The sequence below is a fragment of the Haemaphysalis longicornis genome, unplaced genomic scaffold (genome assembly GCF_048455015.1).
Source record: "Haemaphysalis longicornis isolate Haplotype H1 unplaced genomic scaffold, Haemaphysalis longicornis Haplotype H1 scaffold_18, whole genome shotgun sequence".
Taxonomy (NCBI): Eukaryota; Metazoa; Arthropoda; class Arachnida; order Ixodida; family Ixodidae; genus Haemaphysalis; species Haemaphysalis longicornis.
This window is the reverse complement of record NW_027526282.1, coordinates 6,073,592-6,094,873: the sequence shown is the minus strand read 5'-3', so window position 1 is coordinate 6,094,873 and position 21,282 is coordinate 6,073,592. Positions and strand designations below refer to the sequence as shown.

At 44.5% G+C, this 21,282-nt stretch overlaps 1 protein-coding gene across 2 annotated transcripts; it reads right to left on the bottom strand.

The window, feature by feature from the left end:
• Positions 1 to 5,289: 5,289 nt before the first annotated feature.
• LOC144166594 (calumenin-like) lies at positions 5,290 to 20,803 on the bottom strand. Of its 2 annotated transcripts, none has more exons than XM_077696101.1 (7): positions 20,695 to 20,803; positions 18,953 to 19,096; positions 14,624 to 14,803; positions 12,572 to 12,731; positions 11,750 to 11,995; positions 8,753 to 8,955; positions 5,290 to 8,206 (listed from the first exon to the last, which is right to left on the bottom strand). In XM_077696101.1, exons 2-7 carry the CDS (start codon positions 19,058 to 19,060, stop codon positions 8,102 to 8,104), a joined length of 1,002 nt encoding a protein of 333 aa, XP_077552227.1. In that variant the 5' UTR covers positions 19,061 to 19,096; positions 20,695 to 20,803; the 3' UTR covers positions 5,290 to 8,101. The 2 variants fall into 2 exon arrangements, with proteins under 2 accessions (XP_077552227.1, XP_077552228.1); XM_077696102.1 differs by lacking the exon at positions 20,695 to 20,803 and adding an exon at positions 20,627 to 20,648.
• Between the last annotated feature and the right edge of the window lie 479 nt (positions 20,804 to 21,282).

The window sequence follows — 21,282 nt, the reverse complement described above, 5'->3', positions numbered from 1 at the left end:
CAAGCGCATTCTTTAACTTCAAAAATAGTTTTTATCAAATATTCATTGTAATTTTTGTAAATAAGTTTTTCGAATTGAAACAAAAAGCCAAAAATAGTACTATAATAAACCTGGCTTGAGAGATAGTGGCTGTAGCGCGGTGGCTTAGCCCGCCAATTTCGAAATTACTAAATAGAGGATGCATTCAGACTGAACTACTGAGGAAAATAGTTGTGAATTTGGGACACTTCAGTGAAAAAAACAAACAAACAATTAAAACAACGAAGTAAGCTCGCACTAACGGGTAAGACTTGAAGGTATTCGCCGCGAGCTCGACATGTAGGTGGCGACACCGTCGCGCTGCTAGTGTGGATGCTCCGCTGAGCGGCCCGTAAGAATGCACACTGTGGGCGCGCTTCGTGCTTTTTTCTCGCAGTATGTGCGCACGAAAGGCGCAAACAAGAGTGGTATGCTGTAGTTCGGTTCCTCAACGTTCAATGTATAGCATGGAAGCGGCAGTCAGTTTTCATTACTACGCCAAAAAAAGCGATGGCTCATCGGGAATCTCAGAATTGCCGTAATTGTGACAATGAACTTGTACGCTGTGGCTCGTAGCAAGCTCGATCTTTCCAGACTATGGCTTTGAGCCTTCAATAAAAGCATAAATAGAAACAAATCAGGAATCCTCGATCTCTGAAACTCAGTTTACAACGGCAATCTCAATCGCTTTCACTGGTAGCATGACGCATTCTTGCATTTGTGGGATGCCCTGAAATGGTAACACTACTTAACTGCCCCGAAATTCTTTCTAAGAGCTTACGATATTTTTTGTGTGTTCAAAAGGCAACATAAAATTACTGAATTTTGATCAGCGCAGAGATATAAATGTAACCAACGGGTCTTTTAAATTAAATTTTAGCGACTCTGAAGGAAGGTTTGATGAATAACGGTTTCAGATCACTTATTTACGGCTTTCGTCGCGAGTGAACTTGCGAATTGAATTATCAACGCACACAGTACAATCAACATCTCATGTTTAGCTAGGTTTTAGCAAAGTGACAAGCAGGTTTACAGTGTGCAAACCAAGCTTCTGGGATCTCACAGTCAGCACAAGTTTTCTGTTACGGTTACTCTTTTGACCATTTGCGTTCCTTTTAAAATCTAACAGGTGCCTGCAACAGCGACATGTGTTTGCATTCTTGCGTATAAGGTCGCTTACGAACCCTAAAGATGGCAATAAATGATCGAAGTTGCGCTGTTGCAGATGTAGTAAAACATTTCCTTTTTATTTCTCGTTGCGAATCAGCGCAACGGGTTCCCGGTAACTACTTTGTTTTGCAAACTGAATATCGCCTTTGTCTTGGCATTTAATTCTTGAGGATTGGTTAAAAAATGAAATTCTGTGCATTTCCTTTTTTTTTTTCGGGAAGAGGGGGGGGGGGGTCCTGCCAACGTTGCAAGAGCAGCGAGAAGAGAACGCATGTAACGCGAAAAGCCAAACTATGGTTATCAGTATTACTTACAATAGAAACTACAGTAGGCGTTGTGTTCAGTAGCGGTGAAACAGCAGTACTTTAACACGTATTTTCAAAATTAATTAAGCCCCCTTTGGTCCGAGATTGTCCAGGAATTGTGGCTCGCCTTTTTCAAAAATGTATTGAAAGCAAGCATTGTGGGAAAAAATTAAAAAAAAAAATCAACGAGTCAAGGCACACACTCCTCACACATGTGGGCAACAACGTGCATTATATTACACGTTTTCTCCTCTTTCTTTAAACTTAGGTCCACCTTAAGAGGTTAAGACGTGACCATATTAGGCATTTGGTTATGCTGAGTGAGAATTCTGGACAAGGTGATTCATGTCGGATTTGAAAATGATATATATGAAAATGACACACGAAATGCCACACGACAGACGCAAACTCACAACTTACAAGGGAGTGGAATTTACAAGGGAGTGGAATTACAAGGGAGTGGAATTTACAAGGTTTTACAAGGGAGTGGAATTTGCACGCGTATGCACAGGTCTTGTCGCTTCTTACCCGTTTCGCGTACTAAACTTTTATCCTTTAAATAATCACCACGCCACCTTCAATAAGCACCCTTCGACGTTCCCGAAACGGCAGACGACTGCACTCAGCAATAGGAAAAGTGCAATGTGTGTAAGCAATGTTCACACTCAAGCGGTGACCACGGCGAAGATGTTTCGTGGAATTAAGCCAGCGCATTAACCCTCAACGGCCACTGATTATTGCGTTTCTAGAGGAAATGCGCAAGCAGAGGTAACTATGTCATTGCTTACTGCCAAACGAGCACACATATTGGTTGTTTTGTCGTGTGCAGCACGCGTCTTGCGCCGCACGCAATGTGAAAAAGCAGACGACGCGAGAGCGCCATCCACACTAGGAGCGGTTCGTCCCGCCGCCGCCAGGGGCCGACTCTGTTCGCGCTCGGGGCGAATACAAGCTGTACGCAACGTTCACGACCGTCACGGCTGTTCAGTCCACGATTTCAGCCGATTCGCTACTTCTTCGCTGCCACCACTGTTGCTGTAAGAGTGAGTGAGTCATGGGTACCGTGCACCCTTGATATTCCGTCATGCATGCTTTACGGTTGGACAAAAACGAAAGAGTTTGGCAAGAAGGAACATGTGGTCGAGTAGAAAAAAAAGGAGGGAGAGGGGTAGCCGGATAAATGACGCTCCCCAAAGCCTTCAATCGTTTCCTCAAAAACTTTAAAGCAACAAAGGAAACACTATACACCAAAAATTTGTTTTCAAAATAGAAGCACTTGCTGTAATAGCAGGACGTGCAACCACTTCTTCTTCTTCTTTTTTTTTTTTTTTTTTGTTTAAACAGTCGTATGATGGTAATGACTTTCCTACACTCCGCAGAAACGACAGGGTGCCAAAACAGGCATAAATTGTAGAACTGGCTCTTCCCGACAATGGCCCCAGTAATTCAACTTCGAACAATGTTCTACAAATTGTGGTGGCATTGACTGATGACAAATTGTCATCAGCCAATGATAATTAAACCATTAAACCACTCTTTAACAAATTGTTTCTGTGAAGCAGCAGTGCTTACTCTGAAACAGCAAATATCCAAACATCCAGACTGCTGCACATGTCAGACAGCAGCATAGATGCTACTAATTCCCGACATCACCGGAGCAATCCACTGTGCTACCTGGCATCATCCTTTGCCAAGAGCTGCAATGGCACATAAAAAACTTGTTTACAGGCAACGGTGGCTCAGTGCTAAGGTGCTGCGCGGAAGAGCCCAAGGACGGGGATTTGATCTTGGCAGCGGTGGCTGCTTTTCTGATGGAGGCGAAAAGCGAAAAAGCCTGTATCGAGATTTCGGTGCACGGTAAAGAACCCCAGAGGGTCAAAATTAATCCGGAGCCCTTTACTATGGTGCGCCTTATAGCCCAGGTGCAACTTCAGTGCATTAATTATAATGAAAACTCATTTGCACGCATTTCTTCGAAGCTTTACAGAACTGAACACCATCCTTTACCATCCCCCCTCCAGAGACCTTGTACTTGCATGTGATATAGCTGAAGATTAGAGCAAGTTTACTTGGTTCAAAAGCTTGAGCCATTCCACTTTGAAGGTGGATGACCAGCAAAGCTTTTTAAAGCATGGCATAGAGGTGACACGGAATTTAGGTGAGGCATGAGCAAATTATTCCTTTCGAGTATTCGTGGCAGGCACCTCTAAAAAGAGACTACATCCACAAACTTGCAGTTTGGCTACTGACCTTGAAAATGGTGTCGATTGGTAGCTGACCTCCTTGAAATGCATATCCAAGTGGAGTTTATAGGTTCAAAAGATGTTTTTAACAGCGTGTGACTTTGGTGGTCACCGGGATGCTCATGTTTCAACACCTTGTGCTTCAGAGAAATGCGCAGCATCGAGCTTTTGACCTTGAACATCAAAAAATTCCCTCGCACTTCCCCGAGGGGGAGAGTGTGTAAGTGCGAATGCACGGTTGTTGATTGCGCGATTACGGTGGATATCGTGATCTTGGAGTGGAGAGGAGGCGCCCAACACCCGCAGTCACTGAGCGGAGAGAGGAGGGGGAGAGTAGCGCCCGCCGTTACGGCGAGGGCTACACGAGCGCCCTCACGCGTCGGAATGCGGAGCGCCCGCTACGCGAGCGAGAGCTCTCCCGCCAGAAGTGGAGAGGAGGCGCCCAACACCCGCAGTCACTGAGCGGAGAGAGGAGGAGAGTAGCGCGCGCCCATCTCCCCCCGTTGCTAGGGGAGACGAGGAGCGCGCGCACCCGCAGCTGTTGCTATGCGGACGACGGCGGCGGACGATTCAGGCTCGCTTAAGAAGTGCATTCGCACTTAAAATACATAGAACCTTAAAGATACCACAGTGTTGTACCCTCAGCTGTCAATTAGCAAGTACTTACCTGGGCTGATACTTGTTGCCTGTTAGATTTTTGTTAGATGCATTAACACAAGCATTCTGCCAGGGCAGGGCTCCTATAAATGAAATGCTTCCCTCTTTCTAATCTGGCCATTTACGACAACAGTGCCAGCTTAAATATTTCACCTGGAAGAACTAAACCACACCAACAGTTTTGAAGCTGAATGTAAAGCCATAGTCATTTGGCAGGCGGCTGACATTTAAAATTGGGTAAGAAAAAAAAAGGCTTGCTAATAACAGTGTAAGTGCATTACAATACAAATATACGAATACAATTACAAATAAAGACTACCTTGATTAAACAATCAAAAACAAATGTGGTTGCACAGCCTACTATTACGGCAAGTGCTGCCTTTTCGAAAGCATTTTTGGTGCGGTGTTTTCTTTGTTGCTTTAAAGTTTTTGAAGGTACCGAAAGGTGGCTAGTGCTGAGCACGAGGTCGCAAGTTCGATTCCCGGCCGCGGCGGCTGCTTTTCTGGTGGAGGTGAAAAGCAAAAACGCCCGTGTGTACGAGATTTCGGCACACTTTAAAGATCCCCAGGTGGTCAAAATTAATCTGGAGCCCTCCACTACGGCGCGCCTGCGTTGCGTCGGCACGTTAAACCCTACAATCAAATCAAAATCAATCGAAAGCTGGCTAGTAGGAATTACAAATATAGAAGCACTTAAAGCCACATTGTCATAAACAAAAAGGCAGTGCTTACCTTCTGCTCAAATGCGCACCAAAGACAACACACAAAAACTTGCTAGCTGTGCATTAGAGCAAGGTTGCAGAGCAACACCTTTAAATTGATCGCAAACATACGTTGTGAACACAACATGCGGCCAATATGCTCGCTGGCTGGTTGAGCACTCACCACATGAAGCGTTGTAGTTCTGTAAAAAGTCTTTATTCAAACTGTATCAAGGTTTCCCACTTTACAAAAAATGTAGAGAAGAGACCCACAATCCCTTTGGAACAGATCTCACGGTCATGGGAAATGGCTGATGCTTACACGGCGAGAAAGAATTCATGCGGACAGAGCTTTGGCACGCGACACTCTTTGGATTACGTCCGTTTGGATAATGTCGGCAAGCTAGAAGCACAGTGCAACAACGTCAAGCGCAGCAGCTCTGCATAAGAGCTAGAGGTGGAAACAAAGGCTGTGCCACAAAAACTAAAAACTATACTATGCGAAGCTACGGCCACCGAGCTTTGGTTGAAACATATTATCCACCTCAAAAAGTCAGACTTTCTAGAAAGCTGCTCAGTGAGGCCTTCCACTGAACTCAGCAAGTTGTAATTGGTGGTGAGATAAAGTTTCCTATACTTGTACTGTTTTATCAGAATGTTGATCCCGGCGCTACGAACCAACTCTGCATAGACTGTCACGCGATACATAACTTTCCCTTAACGATAAAACTGAGGACACCTAAGCATTTCTTATCAGTGGTGAATTCGCCACAAAACGTGTTGCAGCCAATGGGAATTTAGATGCGGGAATTTTTGCGTTGCATTTGTGGCACAACAGCTTTTACCCCAAATGAGCCGCAAATTAGTTCTTTAAATTAAAACTTTGGCCGGATTTTCTGTGAAGCCAAGGTCTCACAATAGCTGTTTTACAGCATTAGTGGTACGATTGGCAGCTGACGGCAATACGTAGCAACTGCATTTACAGTTTCAATGAATGGAGACACGTTAATAAAGCATCACGAAGGCACAATGATATTGTGACATAAATGGGTGTCGCTGATCCACAAACTGATAAAATTAACACTTTAATGCACAAAAACTGATAAATTCTGCCACTAATGTCAATGCTCCCAAAATCCCTTTCGGACAGTGAATGATGTGCGAGTTTAAGAAAGCGGTCGAGGAAGTCCAAGACAGCAAACACACGAAGGTAAAGAAAAAAAGAGTGGCTTGACTAGGGTTGTAAGAGGACGCACCAAGTGCTAGAAAAAACATGCAAAAGCAAGGGTGTCATCGTAATAAATGCCCAATAGCAAAGAAGAAGGAGAAAAAAAAAAAACTATCAATACCTGCGAGTCAATTTATCGGTAAAAGTGTGCGGAGAACCAGCATGCCAGCGGGATTCGTGCCTCAATACTTCAAGATACTACAAGTTGAAAAGTGATACCGTGACACTAAAAGAACAAACCGGGAAGAACAGACACTCGCCCGAAAAACTGCACCGGCTTTTCCCGTCTCAGACAGCGCAACATCGGAAGTTGACCTAACGAACCAAAGAGTCATCGCGCCAGCTTCAAACCAAAGATAAAAAGGAGCTTAGAACTTAAATGCAGTCACTTTGAGTTGTACTCCGACGAGACTAAACATAAAATATGACCCCAAGGAGGGTCATAATAAACTCTGCACCACTGGCTAATGTGCTTAAAACACGTGCTTAAAGTATCATTTGGGTGTGCGCTCACTGTGTTTAAGTCTTCAGAAAACAGAACATACAATGAAGTAAAAAAGCTGACGTAGTACTTCAGAAAGACCACTGCTGACAAAATAAATAAATGCGGTGAAACAAAGACAAAAAATTTTAACTATGAAACGTACTTGCAGAGGATACAGTGTCAAAACTTCAGCCATGGCTACCGACCCTTCCCTGCTCTTCCGATTTCCGTCAAGCAACAAATGTACTGTACAAAGACGCACGCATAATCTCAAACTTGTTCCAGAGCGTTTTTTTTGACTGCTCAGTCATGTGTCAGCATGCTTAAAATAAAATAACGTAGGACCTAAAACTTTGGCGATAACAGCAACATGCACAGATATAACTTGATCTAACTACCCCAAATGAGACAGCAGAATAACTGTACTGTAAAGTACAAGGAAACAAATCCAGAACGTAAAGAAAAAGCTACCTTTAAAACAACCGCCCCAAATAAACAGTCCCTTTACATTTCACCGAACGAAACATGTGAAGCTCAATGTCAATGAATCACTAACTTCAAAGACCAGCCTCATCTCAAGCTGCTACACCCCACAAGTTCTTCACAAACAAGCATTTACTGTTCAGCTTTGAGTATTCTGCTCGCAATGTGACACGGTCTTTCAACCCGGGCAAGTCTGACTGTTTGCTTTGAACATTCCAATAAATTCACACGCGGACACATTTGTTCAAATGCACTTGTTAACAACATAGCTGAGGGTCTCCTGAGCTCAACATTGGGCCTTTTAAAACTATCTTTGAATACGACGAATGCATGAAGGTTGGCGCTGTTCGGGGCAGGAAACAATTTTGACAACAACAGGTGTTGTTAAAAAAATAATACAAAAACCTTTCCAAGCTGCACTGTGGGAAAGAGCAAAGAACAAGCATGTGCAGCAGCTTAGCATGCAAGTACACGGGTTAACAACACAGCTGAAAAGTTTTGAACTCAACATTGGGCCTTTGAGGCTGCTTTCAAATACGACTAATGTGCAAAAGCTGGCTGTTCGGGGCAGGAAACAATTTGCACAACAACGAAAGTGGGAAAAAAAAAAAAAAAAAAAAAAAGGCTACGGCACACCGCAGGAAAGAGCAAAGAACAAGCGGCCACAGCAGCTGAGCAGAGCGGCTAACGGCGTCAAGTCTACTACGTTGTCGGAGGCACTGGCCGAGGGGGCAGTTTGCTTGTGCACAGTCTCAGTCCAGCAGAGACGACGCACTGGCAGCCGTGAGCGACGCACAAATGTCCTCTCTTGCTCAGAACTCGTCGTGGCGCTTGAGTGCCTCGCCATAGTCGGTGGCCTGGCTGCCCACAAAGGTGTCGTACTTGTCCACAATCTCTTCCTTGGTCAGCTTGCCATCCTACGCCAGAGACAGAGCGCAAGTCTGTATAAGCTTGAGAAGGCTACTACAATGTACCATAGTTACTCAATTATAAGCACCCCCTTTTTGCGCTCACCCATCCCTTGTAAACTCAGATATTTGCACATCGTACTTAAAAAATCTGAGGACACATATTGGGTAGGCTTTTAAGCCTCCCATCATAACTTTCCAAAATTTTTCTGAAATTCGCAGACCACAGTACCAAAATTACGGGGGACGCTCAGACCTTCAAGAAGGTGAAGGCAAAAACCTAGCCAGACTTATTGTTTATCTGCTGTTGAACTTTGTGGTCGTGCCTGTCACCACCTCACCCTGGACAGCACCCACCAAAGCTTGTTCCGCGCGCTCACTATTGCCAGGAAATCCCTGGCTCTCCTCCCAGGCCCACGTTCAAATTTTGTGCATTTCATAACTTTCGGTACCTCGCAACTTGGTCTACAAAACATAGAGATCCAAGGCTTTCTTTTTAAAAACTACGGAACGTGCCGAGGGTCTCGTGCCAAGTGAGGGGGAGCGGGCACTCACGTGGTCCCGGTCAGCCTGGTGGATGAGGTGCCGTGCCTCGGAGATGGAGTGGTCGTAGTCGGTGGGCATCACCCACTCGCGCACCTCGTCCAGGTTCATGAAGCCGTCCTTGTCCTTGTCCCGGAAGTTGGTGAACTGCTCCTTCTCGTTTGCAACCCAGTCCGGCTCAACCTCGCCCTCAGAGCCGCCCTCGTACATGTCCCCTGCACAGGCACAACGTCCCCAGAACATCCTCAAGACGTCCTCACATCCCCACAACATCTGCAAAATGTCCGCACGGCATTGCAACCTCTGGTGATACCTAGCTTACACAGGGGTGGATACAGGTTTTCTTTTTAAGGGGGGGGGTCAGCTTCTATCGATGGTGAAATGAGGAGGAGGATAGTAACCTTTTTTGTTCACCGAAATTTTTGATATCTAAAAATACAAGAAATACGAAAAATTATGAACTAGACTTTTTCTAGAACCTGAGGGGTCTAGTTATTGGGGTATTAGTCCCAAAATTAAGGGGGGGGGTCAGGACATCCCGACCCCCTCCTCTGGATCCGCCAATGAGCTTGCATCCCTAGGACATTATTACCGAAAAAAAAAGATCCATAGACATCAGGTAAGACTCCCCAACTAAAACAACTAAAAGCTTGCATGACCAAATGTTGGGCCAATTAATTTCCCCACCTTGCCACGTCAGCTGCACTGGAATTCCACATTCCACATAGGACATATACAAGTGCCAAGCACAAGACAAGCAACAAATCATGACTGCTTTGCACCCCTTACCCCTTTTTGGCTAATACTATTCGCATACATAAAAGGGTGAAAATGAGTTAAGTAGGAGGAGCTGTATGAGAACAACAAATTTCAGTTTGCAGTGTTAGTATAAACCACAGCAGGCAATAAACTTTATTTGAAAGCAACAGTTGATTCAAGCTGATACCACTTGATCATTAATGACCGCTTCTACTCTTATACTACACATTCAGAAAAAAACCTTTTTAGAGCATGATAAATCATGGCCACGGCAGCTACTGCATTCAAAACAAATTTGGGACTCCCATAAAGCATTGCTAATTTGATGTATGAAATGCCACTGGCATTACTCAACCTACATCGAAGTTTCTGCATGTATACATGCATAGACATTTCTGGTTGTTGCCTGTACACCTCATGTTGCCAGTATGATTCCTACCCATGGTGGATGCATTTCTTGCCGGGCGGAAGGGGGGGGAAAGGGAGGGGGCGTGTGAAAAATGTCTCGTGTGTTTGGCACTGCCACACTTTAGCCCATATAACCCACACCAATAAATGATATTAGTAAAGTAACAGACCGATATTTTCTTCAAAATGCAGCTTTACTGCAGTGTGTATCCCATCATGATGCATACCGTATGTTCACACGATTAATCCGCCCCTGCATATAATTCGCAATCCCCCTTTCAGCCCGCCGGAAAACAAAAAAAAAAACTCTTGCGTATTGCCCGCACAATTGATACGGGATAGGCTGCACCAAGGCTTTTGCTCAAGCAACACATCACACACTATGTAGACAGAAAAAGCGTAAAATTCAGTTGTTAGAGTGCGCTCATCCTTGTTTTTTCTTCCTTGCCTTTGTATGTTTTGCGAAATCGGTGCCATGGAAGGCTTAGTCAGTGTTACTGCGTAGGAGCTCCACAGCACAACGCACAGTGCTGTGAAGCTGCACTAAAGGAAAAACCCTGCATATTATCCGCACTCCTACTTTGCCAATGAAATTTTCGCATTTTTGGTGCGAGTTATATGCGCAAAAATACGTTATGTTGTCACTAGCCATCATTTTAAGCTTTCTCCTGCTCTGTTCTATTTGGCTCATTGTGAAAACAAAAAGCAAATGAAGTTTCACCGTTCAGTCTTTGAAGATGGTGCCACCACATCTTTATCGCAAGCGCAGGCCAGACGCCACCGTGCAGTGTGGAATAAAATGCACCACTTTGCTACGGTGAGAGGAGAGGCTCCGAAATACTAGTAACTATTTGCAAGTAACTAGTTTGGCGAATGTGGTTAAATGCACAGCAATATGTGTTTTAGCTGCATTTTTCTTCTCACCACTCATACTGCACACTTCACGTACAGGCAAACAAAAAGTTTGATAACTACTGGCACATTTGATGTTTAAATAAACACTACATAAATACGCGGCGCTCCCATTTTTATTTAGACTGATAGGTTGCATTATGTTGTCAATGCTATGACAAATATCAGGATATCTTTTTTTTACCTGGGCGCAACATGGGGGTGTGGTTTGTACTCATACATGCAAAGATACCATGACTTGCAGCCCTTTAATACAGTGTGTCTCATACTGAGAGGTGTACCTAATTTCTGCATAATTCAACTCCAAATTTGAGGCACATTTGAACCTCGTTACAATGAACATTGATATAGCGAATTATTGACTATAGCAAACTAAATAAAAACTTTGGTTGGTCACTGTTTATTTCAATGACACTTATTCTTTCACAGCAAAACTAGAACCGCAAGAGTCGTGCGCGATATCAGATATAACGAAGAAATATTGGACCAGGAGTCTGAAAAGCTGCTTGATAAAAACCCCTATCGTCCGAAACTGCAGACGTAAAAAAGGCCCTTTTGTTCGTGGACCCTGTGTAAAACTTCATCCTACCAAGTGCTGTGAGTAGTCACCAGACGAAGACCACAAGAATACAAGCGTGTTTTGTCAAGTGAATTTTGTTCTGTTGTAATTTCACGTACTCACGCTCCAATTCATTGAGCTTAAAATGCAACAAATTGTTACCTTGTTTATACTGGACTCGAAGCCTAAATAAATGCATTTATGTATCTTGTTAGAGCCAATTTTTACATCTACTGTTACAACGAATATTGGATATAACAAACTAATTTGCTGTCCCTATGATACTTCCTTATAACAATGTTCAACTGTGCCACAATCAGAGCAATAGGAAGGGGACAAGAACCCTCGGAGACGGGAGACTGGGGACGCACCGATGTACTCGTCGAGGGAAACGCGGCCGTCCTTGTCCTTGTCGATGTCCTCCATGGTCTCCTCGACGACGACGTTCTTCATGTCCTCGCTCTCCTCGGGGTGCAGGAAGTTTCCGAACTCCTCCTTGTTCAGCTCCCCATCCCCGTCCTTGTCTGCACGACTCCAGCGCCGCTTGTCCCGCCTCACCATCTCCTGGAAGCTCATGCCTCCCTCCTCGCCGTCCGAGGAGTCCTCCCCGTCGCTGCCTGCGTCGTGCACGTCACAAAGAAGGTCACAGGGTCATCTGCCGACAAGAATTCCTCGCGCATAACGGACACTGAAACTGAAGAGTTCATTCAGTCTGCACTCACTAGAATCAGGAAAATTTGCTTGCAAAAGAATCCTTCGCATTATGTGGGCACCATCAGTTGGCTTTGAGTGTGTTCTTTCGTCCCAGAACACGCTCTGGCCTCAAACAAAAATTTGCCTATCACAGCCTGTCGCATCTTTTCTGTCACAATTAGCACTGCAAAAGAATGCTAATGATGTGCTATGAAATGTAAACATACATCAAGATGCCTCACCACAATCACCATCATCTACTCCTCGCTATCTAGATGCTCACAGTACCGGGAGGAACGGAATGTGATGCAAGATTGTGCTCCTACCACTCCTAGGCAGGCATCAAAATTCCTCATCACATCACATCTCAACCCATTAGTGCAAAAAAGATTCGAGAAGGTGCAAACATGTGGGTCTGCACCAGTATGAACCCATTACTGCGCCCTACGTTCCCGCACTGACTTCCTTGAGAAAGAGTGTCGTACACCTCTTCTACCCACCTTCGGCCCCATAGGTGGTGTTGCGGTACTCCTCCCAGCTGATGCGGCTGCTCTCCTGGGGGTTGTACACCTTCCACTGCTTCTCGACATCGTCGCGGATGTAGCGCTTCTGCGTGTACCGGATCCAGTCCTCCAGCTCTTGCTGCGTCACGTAGCCGTCCTGGAAAGAAGAAGCCACACGCACCGCCAGGCTTACCGGTTTGTGCCGCGAATCCTGACACGAAGGACACTGTTGAACATAGGTTGTGACGCTGGCTTACAATAGTTGGCTACCGCATGATTGTCGCTTTTGCCGACACAGGCGTCTTGGAAGCGAGATTCCGTTCCCCTGTGGGTAACAAACCCGCCACCACTTCCTGCGTGCATTCAGCGCCATCTACTGGTTTGCGTGGATGAGCAACTGTTAAATGGCCCCCACTGTTTGCCCTCAGTACACTAGGGTAGGGATAGAATGGCGAGTTTTGGCACAAATCGTCTGCATTCGAGCCCCAGCAGCGTCAAAGTTTTTGCAATACCTGTAAGTTTTCTTTTACTGCAAAATGTTAACTCAATTCTACACATTCTTAATGCTTTTCATAAATAAGAGTGATTTGGTATTTTTAGGTCGTTTTAGGGGAAGGGCAGAACATATAAACGTGTTTAAAGAAGCCATGAAGACAAAATACAAGTTTGGTTTATTAGAAAGGCTGCTTTGTCCTGATAAAAATGATACCAATATCATCGCAAACTTCCAAAAGAAAACGTGTGGAGTTGTGGTGACTCGCTAGCCAGTTTCCGGCAACTTTTCTATGATGTCACAAAATCTTGTTTGGGCGATTTATGGCGGCTGAACTAATCAATTGCCAGGAAACATGACTGGACGATTGTAGTGGGGCTGCTAGTTCCGTTTGATCGAATCACTTGAATGCTGACGTGCACCCAACCCACTAAAAATTATGTTTTTAGTGCTGTCCCATATGACGTCACTCGCGCCGACAACACGTCACTGTGGCGCGAAATTTGAAAGTTCATAAGTATTTCTTGCATTTTTATCGGTTAAAAAAACGTCTTTCGTGGCCGGAATGGAGCTGAGTGAGGTACTGAAGCCTAACTCTCTAAAGTTAAACAAAGATGTATTTTCTCTTCATGGACCCCTTAACGTTCTGCATCACCCCCGAACTGCCTCACTCGTACCTATCCCAGAGCGGAATATGATGCTTTAGAAACCTCAAGACAAAAAGACGAAACGAAATGCGAGTGTTATTACGCCCATTGAGCACTTTTTCAAGGACATAACTGTACAGGAAGCTATAGTTATCAGTCACGCTCATCAAGCGTTTGTGGCACGATGTGCTCATGGTCTCCTCATGGACTGCCAACCCGGAAATGGTTGGCAGTGATGTTGTGGCTAGCTACTCTCATGCTGTCAATAGCTGCTGATTACGTGTTCAGCTCAGGCAGAAGACTAACTAGCACAAAGACTAAAAGCACCTGCAAGTGTCCTATGCATGCCCGGCAATTACTTTTTCTTTTTCTTTTTTCAAAGTCAGCCCGATTTTAAAAAACGCAAAGGAAGTGTTCTGGCAGCCATCTTAAAACCAAATAAAAAGAAGCTAGAAAAAAAAAAAGCAGCATGAAACGTTTCACTCTCTCTCGCTCTCAATCACTCACTCAATCACTCCCTCCCTCACACTCACCAATAAAACCACACTGGAAAGTGCACTGAACCCCTTTTCCTCCAATCTGTGGATTCTACATGTGCAGCCTCTTGGGAATCAAAACCATATAGGAGTTGGTAAAGTCCCTCCTTATTGCAGCCATCAAATATTTACATGTGCTCGGTGTTTCTTCTTTTGAATGCTAACAACTAAAATGCCTGCTTTCTCTTCCTCTCCTTCACTCTTGCAAAAAAAAGAAAAACGCTGACCTGATTTCGATTTTATTTGGTGCAGGCAGCTGAGACTAATCTCCACCGACAAAGCTAAGTTGCAAGCAAACCTAAGGTGCAAAACAACTTTGGCCCCTAGCTCCTCTCTACTGCATCAGCAGAAGAGGAGAGAAGGGACAACTCACGGCATCCTTGTCGATCTTGTCGACAATCTTGCCGAGGCGCTCCTTGCTCTCGGCGGGCGAGAGCTGGTCGAATGCCTTGGACTCCTCCTCCCCAAGGAAGGCCTCGTGGTCGTACTCGGGGTTGTGCGCGTCCTCGTCGTCTTCCCTGCCCCCCTTGTAGTGCTCCTCGTCACTCAGAGGCTGCACAGGGCACAACGACCGGCTGAATTACAATCACATCCTTTCACTCCATACCAGCTGCGAAAACTCCATTTAGAACTGTTTGTCCGTGTGCAATTTTTGGCAATGGTTTCAGCAATTGCATACAGGTGCAATGTCTGCCGGGAAAAAAAAAGAAAAACTGAACGTCCAACCGATGTATATAAATTCTTGTGTACTCCTTCACACATGGGATGACTTCATTTAGTGATAAAAAGAGTTGGCTATTTTATTTTAACAATGCCATGTAATTTGGCTGAAGTGCTAAAAATTGCACTGAGTTCTCTGATAGCTCAACTCCCTGCAAACAGATGGCAGGTCAATACAAAACTACTGAAAGCAGGGGGAAAATTAGGAATACCTTTCTCGTACATGAGCTTTATGCGGCGCATTTGTAACTTACGTTTTGAATCTGTCTGCCACTGGCACATTTTGCGTGACCCACAATTCTTGCATTTAGTATTCGGTACCTTTCTTCCTTGCTTGTTCATATGAAGCATACCTAAGCTTTGCCCATAATTTATTTCGCTGCCATTTAATTTAAAAAAACTGCAACACATTCAATTGCTGTTGGCTTTCATATTCCCACTGTAAGAATAGGTGTTGCCTCTCAGCCTTCGGGTTGTTCATTTTACGTACAATGTTTGCTGCTAAGTCGGCCAATTGTTTAGCGGACGTTCTTTATGTTCAATGCGCGCTTTGTGTCATTCTGCCGTAAGACCTAACCAGCACGAGTGCGCCGCCCTGTCCCCTTAAAACTGGTGTAAAAATAGAGCACCAAAAAAAGTACCGGTGAAAGTAACAGGAAAAATAATTATGGCTAGTTACACCAACCTGGGTTAGTGTCACCCAAAACGAACACTGAAGTGAATTTGCTGAAGTTGTACATGTGGCTTCATTGTGAAGTTTCATCCATGTGATTCATAGTTTAGCTATTTTGAAAGAAAAAAACAAAAAAAGCCAGAGGTATTTTATCTGCAATGGGCAGTGCATGAAAAAACACCCTGCGCTGTTCCTTCCTGCTTGGTTCATGCTACATTGCGGGAATCAGGATTGTGAGGAACCACCCAAAATTTTCACTTCACTCATACAGTCACCGTCATCTAGCTACAGTTACCTAAAAAGGCACAGGAAGAAACAGGAGCTTTGTAATTGTATAATCTGGCAAAGCTGATGGAAGATGTAAGCTCAAAATTATTAATTCTGCAAGTTTCACAAGTCTTATCCATTTGAGCTGCAATTGAATTTTTACGTCGCAGTGCATGAGGAGCAGCAGTAGTGCAGGCACATTCTGTATGTGTACACTGGTGCAGTGCAACCTCTTGGGGACAGCAGTGATGAGCCTGCTCCACAGTGAAAGTTACTATTGTGCTGAAGCACAAGCATTTTTGACTCACAATTATTGAAAGAGAACAGGTTTTCTTGTCTCTGGCTTTTGGCAGGTGAAATTATTTGTTCCCACACGCACTATCAACGAAGCAAATCCATCACGAAGTAAATAATATCCAATAATAGCGGTGTGACTGAACGACTGACTGATTCATAATTAATTTGCTCAAAGTACCCCGGGATCACATTGCTTTTTTTCCCATAGAGGGTAGGGTCATTAAAGTCTTTCTAACAGACCCTCTGGTGGGATTTCATGCCAAAATATGAAATGGTTTGAATGAACCAATCACTTGATACTCTTAGGTTGGGTGAAGTTATTGCATTGGTTCCTACGTTTAAATATTGCTCACATAAATGACTCAAAAAAAAAAAAGTTTCAGCTTAGCTGGAAATTTCGCTCTTGATGGGGTTAAACACACAACACTGATAGCTTATATATCTTTTCCCTAGTTGTGCAATAAATCATAATTACAGCCACAAGGTTATGAAATAGGTTTTCAAGTCTAAAGATTACCCACAAGTCATTAGTCGTAGTATGTCATTATCATAAGTATACTCCTAAGAATGATGATTCTTAGGAGAGAACCAGGAACATTATGTACAAAGAGATATCTGAAAGGAACCACCAAGACAACATGCAACTGTGCTTTATTTCACACATTGGGCAGCCCATACCTCACTATAATTTGTTCAGTGGTGACTTTTGCTTCTATTACCAAAAAAACTTGCACCTCAAAGGCCAGGGTTGGCATTATAGTACCTAAAGCCTAACTGAGCTCCCAATGTTCTCGTGAGAAAACTGGCAATTTATGTTAAGGGTGTTCTTTTCGAGTTTGACAGCACAAGGTCAGTGGCACTTTCATGCCATCTGTTAACACGAGCCACAGAACAATGGCACTGGCTTCCTGGGAATCTCTGGTATTGTTTGACTTTTGGTTCGTTTTTAACAGCATAAACATATATGTACAGGTGAGCGACCTCATCCAGTGACATTATTCTGCGAGTGCAGGAAAAACATCAAGAAATTGCATCCTTATAATCTACGTCTTGCCTAATTATCTAACCAGCTTAGGTATTTGCATTAATTAACTTGGCATAGTTGTCATAGTTGGCAAGGCAATCTTTCGATTGAGACATAGTCCTAATGCTATCCTCATGATTCCTTTTACACTGCAGTAATTAGAACCAGGGGAATAGCCAAAGAAAGTGTTTTAGTGTCAGAACACCCCACCCCCGAAATTCATTCGTGCAGAAAAATGACTAATACATTGTTTGGGCATCCGACACAGTATCTCTTTCTTTCTAGTTTCTTTACTTTTCCCAGTGTCGTATAACACCCCCCAGAGTAGTATATTTCTGGCTGCACCACTGATTAGTACACTGCCCGAATTCTCCACTTGTTACCACACATTCCCATATTTCTTTTTGTTATATCGAGCTAAAAAAAAATGGCTTTTTATGAAAAAACCTGTGGGCGGGACTGGATAAAAGTTCCAGCCCTGCCATCATACTAATTAGGGAAAAGTTAGTCAGGCTCGTGCAGTGGTACCTTGCACAGCGCGAGCAAGAAATCCTGATAGCGCAAGAAAAGACCCTATCAGTAGACACTAAATTCGATTTATCGCCCACCCTTCATTGCCACGCCCATCTATAGCGCAAACACCATTTCATCTTTGCCATCCTTGTTATGTATTGCTCTTTTTTTAAAGCATTACGTCGAAAGTATGACGTCCCTGGCACACAGGCGGCACAAAAAACGGCCGCTGAATGCCACACAAATAGGCGGACAACTAAATGAATAAAACAAGGTAGCACTGAGTTGAAAAGAAATTTGGGTAAATTTGGGTCGGTGTAGGCCTTGAACTGGGAGCCCTCCCACTGTGTGACTGCACGTACCCGCCCCACTACAGCTCGGCGAATCTAGCAAACAGTAGACCTAGTGAATGTGTTGTGATCTTTGACTTATAAACATGCAGGAGAGAGATGTATGGAAGCCCACATGAGTACACAGTTTCAGAGCGCCAATTACAGAAGTGGCAAAGTACATTCCCTTAAACGCCCTCTCTGCTTCGAGATGTGAATGCAGGCATGTGCCACGTAACAGTAACCAAGAAGAGGAAAGACGCAGAGGGTAAAAGATGATAACAATTAGAGGGCAAGCTCAGAAATTGAGTGGTCATTTTTTCACAGTTTGATAAAAAAAAAACAGCACAAAAATTGGGACAACGAAAGGGAAACACAACTCAGGAGCTATGTCCATCCGCTATGGTGCTATGTCCTTCTGCTGCCCCTGTTTTTGCACCGTTTTTTCATCCACTCATGAAATGAGACAAGATGTCCTTCCATGTCCTTTTGTTGACCCCATTTTTGTGCTGTTTTTTCGGAGAATCACGAAACAACCTGACAAAATGCCATTCTATGCCCTTTTGCTGCCCTGTTCTTGCGGTGTTTTTTAATCCAGTCTTGAAACTACCAGACAGAATGTCCTTTTATGTCCTTTTCCTGCCCTTGTTTTTGCGTTGTTTTTTCATACAGTCATGAAAGAATCAGACAAAACCCATACTCTGCTGCTTTCACGATCACTACATTACAAGGAGTGCTTACGTGTCCTCATAACTGCTTTCATTTCCCCCTACTTAGATCTCCTACAATCCTGCAGTGGACATTACGCAACGTCAAAACACAGAGCTCATTCAAATTGCAGGGTAGCGGAATAGTAGGAGAGAGCAGTGCGGGTGGTACCTTGTGTTCGTGTGCCCTGGTGTTGTGTTCGCCCTTGTGGATGGCAATGGTGAGAGACAGCTGGAGCAGGCACAGCAGCAGCGAGTAGCGCACCAAGAGTGACACCATGGCGACACTGTGGGCGATCCGAGCTCACCACCTCTCCTGTCCAAAAAAAGAAGAAGCACCAAGGTCAATCTCCTTTCAAGGAACAGAATTTAACAAGCATTACAAGGCTTATCAATTGCTGATACCACACTCACCATGTATTTCTCAAAAAGCAATCCGCCATTTGTTTTTTTACATATATTACTAGGCGCAGAGAATTCTTGGATTACGTGCGGACTATATGTGGTTAGTCCCTAATTGTAGATGGAAGAGTCCCACTGATAACGTAAGACATATAGATGTACAGTGGACTGCCGTTAAGACGAACTCGGTTAATACGAACAACATTTTTACTCTCTTGTAACGTCCACAACGCAAAAACCCTCCTCTTAAGAAGAATTTCCGATAATACGAACAAATTTTTACGGTCCCTTCAAGTTCGTCTTAACCGGAGTCTACCTTTCAGCCCTCTATGCCCTTTCCTTATAGTAAACCTTCGTACGATGGGTTGCAGACCCTCAAACACGGCTACTTGGATGGTGCGCAGAGAAAGTGGATAGAAAGTTCTTTTTTTTCTTTTTAAAGTAAAGATTGAACTATGCATCCATTAAAAATGAAAAGGAAAGTTAACCAGGTTTTCAGCACAACTCCAGAATTATACTCGAGTTCATACCAGTCAGCCAAAATTATTCCGCTCACTTTGGCAAAATTCCGCGATTAACGAGAGATGCACGACGGATTAAACGCAGGAAAAAAAAAGATCGCACATCTGCGCTACCGCGCCGACTGCATGGCTAAAACGATGACACAGAAGAAAAAACAATAGACCGGGCCCCATCAGCTAAATATAGCGCAAACGAGCGAGCGCTGTCAATATTCCAGACGCGTGACGGGAAAGTGAACAGTAAAAGAAAAAAGAAGGGCGTTAAGAAACGCGCGTGGGAACTTCAATCGCCGTTAGTGCCACATCATCGAAACCCCCCAAGCTCGCCTTGAGTTTTGCTCAAGGCGAGCGGACCGCCGACCCATCGCGTGTTCTTGAACCGACTTCCCAGGTCAAAAGCCCTCAACGTCAAGGAAATACACTCATATACCCCCGAAACAACCAATAAAAGACGAAGGTCCAATTCATACGGGCGAGTTCCTGCCTTATCTGCATCCTGAGTGCTAGATACATGCGAGGAAACATACGCATCTGCAATTTGAGTGCAAATAGCCACAGATGGCACATTTGAGAAGTTGTCGACACGAACATAAAACTTTGTGGCAGCTAGGGCGGTGGGAAAGCTTCGTGCTCGGCGGCACGATTCGGCGGCTCTTGACTTAAATTACTCATTTTAGTACCAGATCTCTGTCAGCTTTAGCCGAACAAGTTTGAAAGAATTAGTTTGATCGCGTGGATCCGAAGCCAATCGTGGGGATCAGCAAAATCTGACATCGTTTTCTTAGCGCAGTCGGCATAAAGACGGCGAGGCGCAATGAGCAAGTCATCGGCGGCGAGGGCGGAATGGAGTCGGAAGAAACTCCGTCGCCACAAAAACTAGTGTGCGGATGAAAAACACAAACATTCCGCATTAAATTCCCTACATTAACCATCCGTTCGAGCGAAGGTAGCGATTTTTCGCTCGCGTAGCAGACAGCAATCGCAAACTTACCCGTTGGCACTTTTGACGAGCGCAAGCAAGCGCAAGCGTGGAAATGCCACGGTTGCCGAGCTGCTGTCTCGTTTGATGCCTTCTTCGGAGACGAGACAGCAGCAGAAGGGCGTCCGCCGCGGCGCAGCGGTCGACAAGGCGGCATTTTTGAAACAAACTTTGTAATGCGGCCCGCTCTTCGCTATAATGTTAAATGAGTGCACGCAAAAGCACATTTTTAGAAGAAACCTTCATGTCTCGGTCTGACATGCCACCTTTGCTATTTATTTTTAAGGGCGGAGAGAATATCGAGGCTCGTATGTGTGCCTTTGCATTTACATCTTTATGGAGAATGTCGCATGAAGAAAAGGTGCGGTCTCCAAGGTCTTTCCGGCACAACGGCCCTTGCGAAGGTGTCTTGATAGATTTTCTGTTTCGATATATGTATACAGGTTCGCGGCAAAAAAGGTCTGAACTCATTTATTATTCGTTTATTTTTCCTGTGTCCTGTGCCGGCGTACTCGACTGTGACCAGTCGGAGTACGCCAGCACCCGCGCGTCGCACATTTTCAAATACATAGGCTCCTGTGCGAGCGGTGCGGTTTCAGA

What these genes read in the sequence shown, in the direction of transcription:
- LOC144166594 (XM_077696101.1), bottom strand. Translation starts at nt 19,060, where the DNA reads ATGGTGTCACTCTTGGTGCGCTACTCGCTGCTGCTGTGCCTGCTCCAG. An exon ending in CACCACCTATGGGGCCGAAG is followed by an intron (nt 11,996 to 12,571) that starts GTGGGTAGAAGA and finishes TGCACGACGCAG; the next exon opens with GCAGCGACGGGGAGGACTCC. An exon ending in TTCCCTCGACGAGTACATCG is followed by an intron (nt 8,956 to 11,749) that starts GTGCGTCCCCAG and finishes GTGCCTGTGCAG; the next exon opens with GGGACATGTACGAGGGCGGC.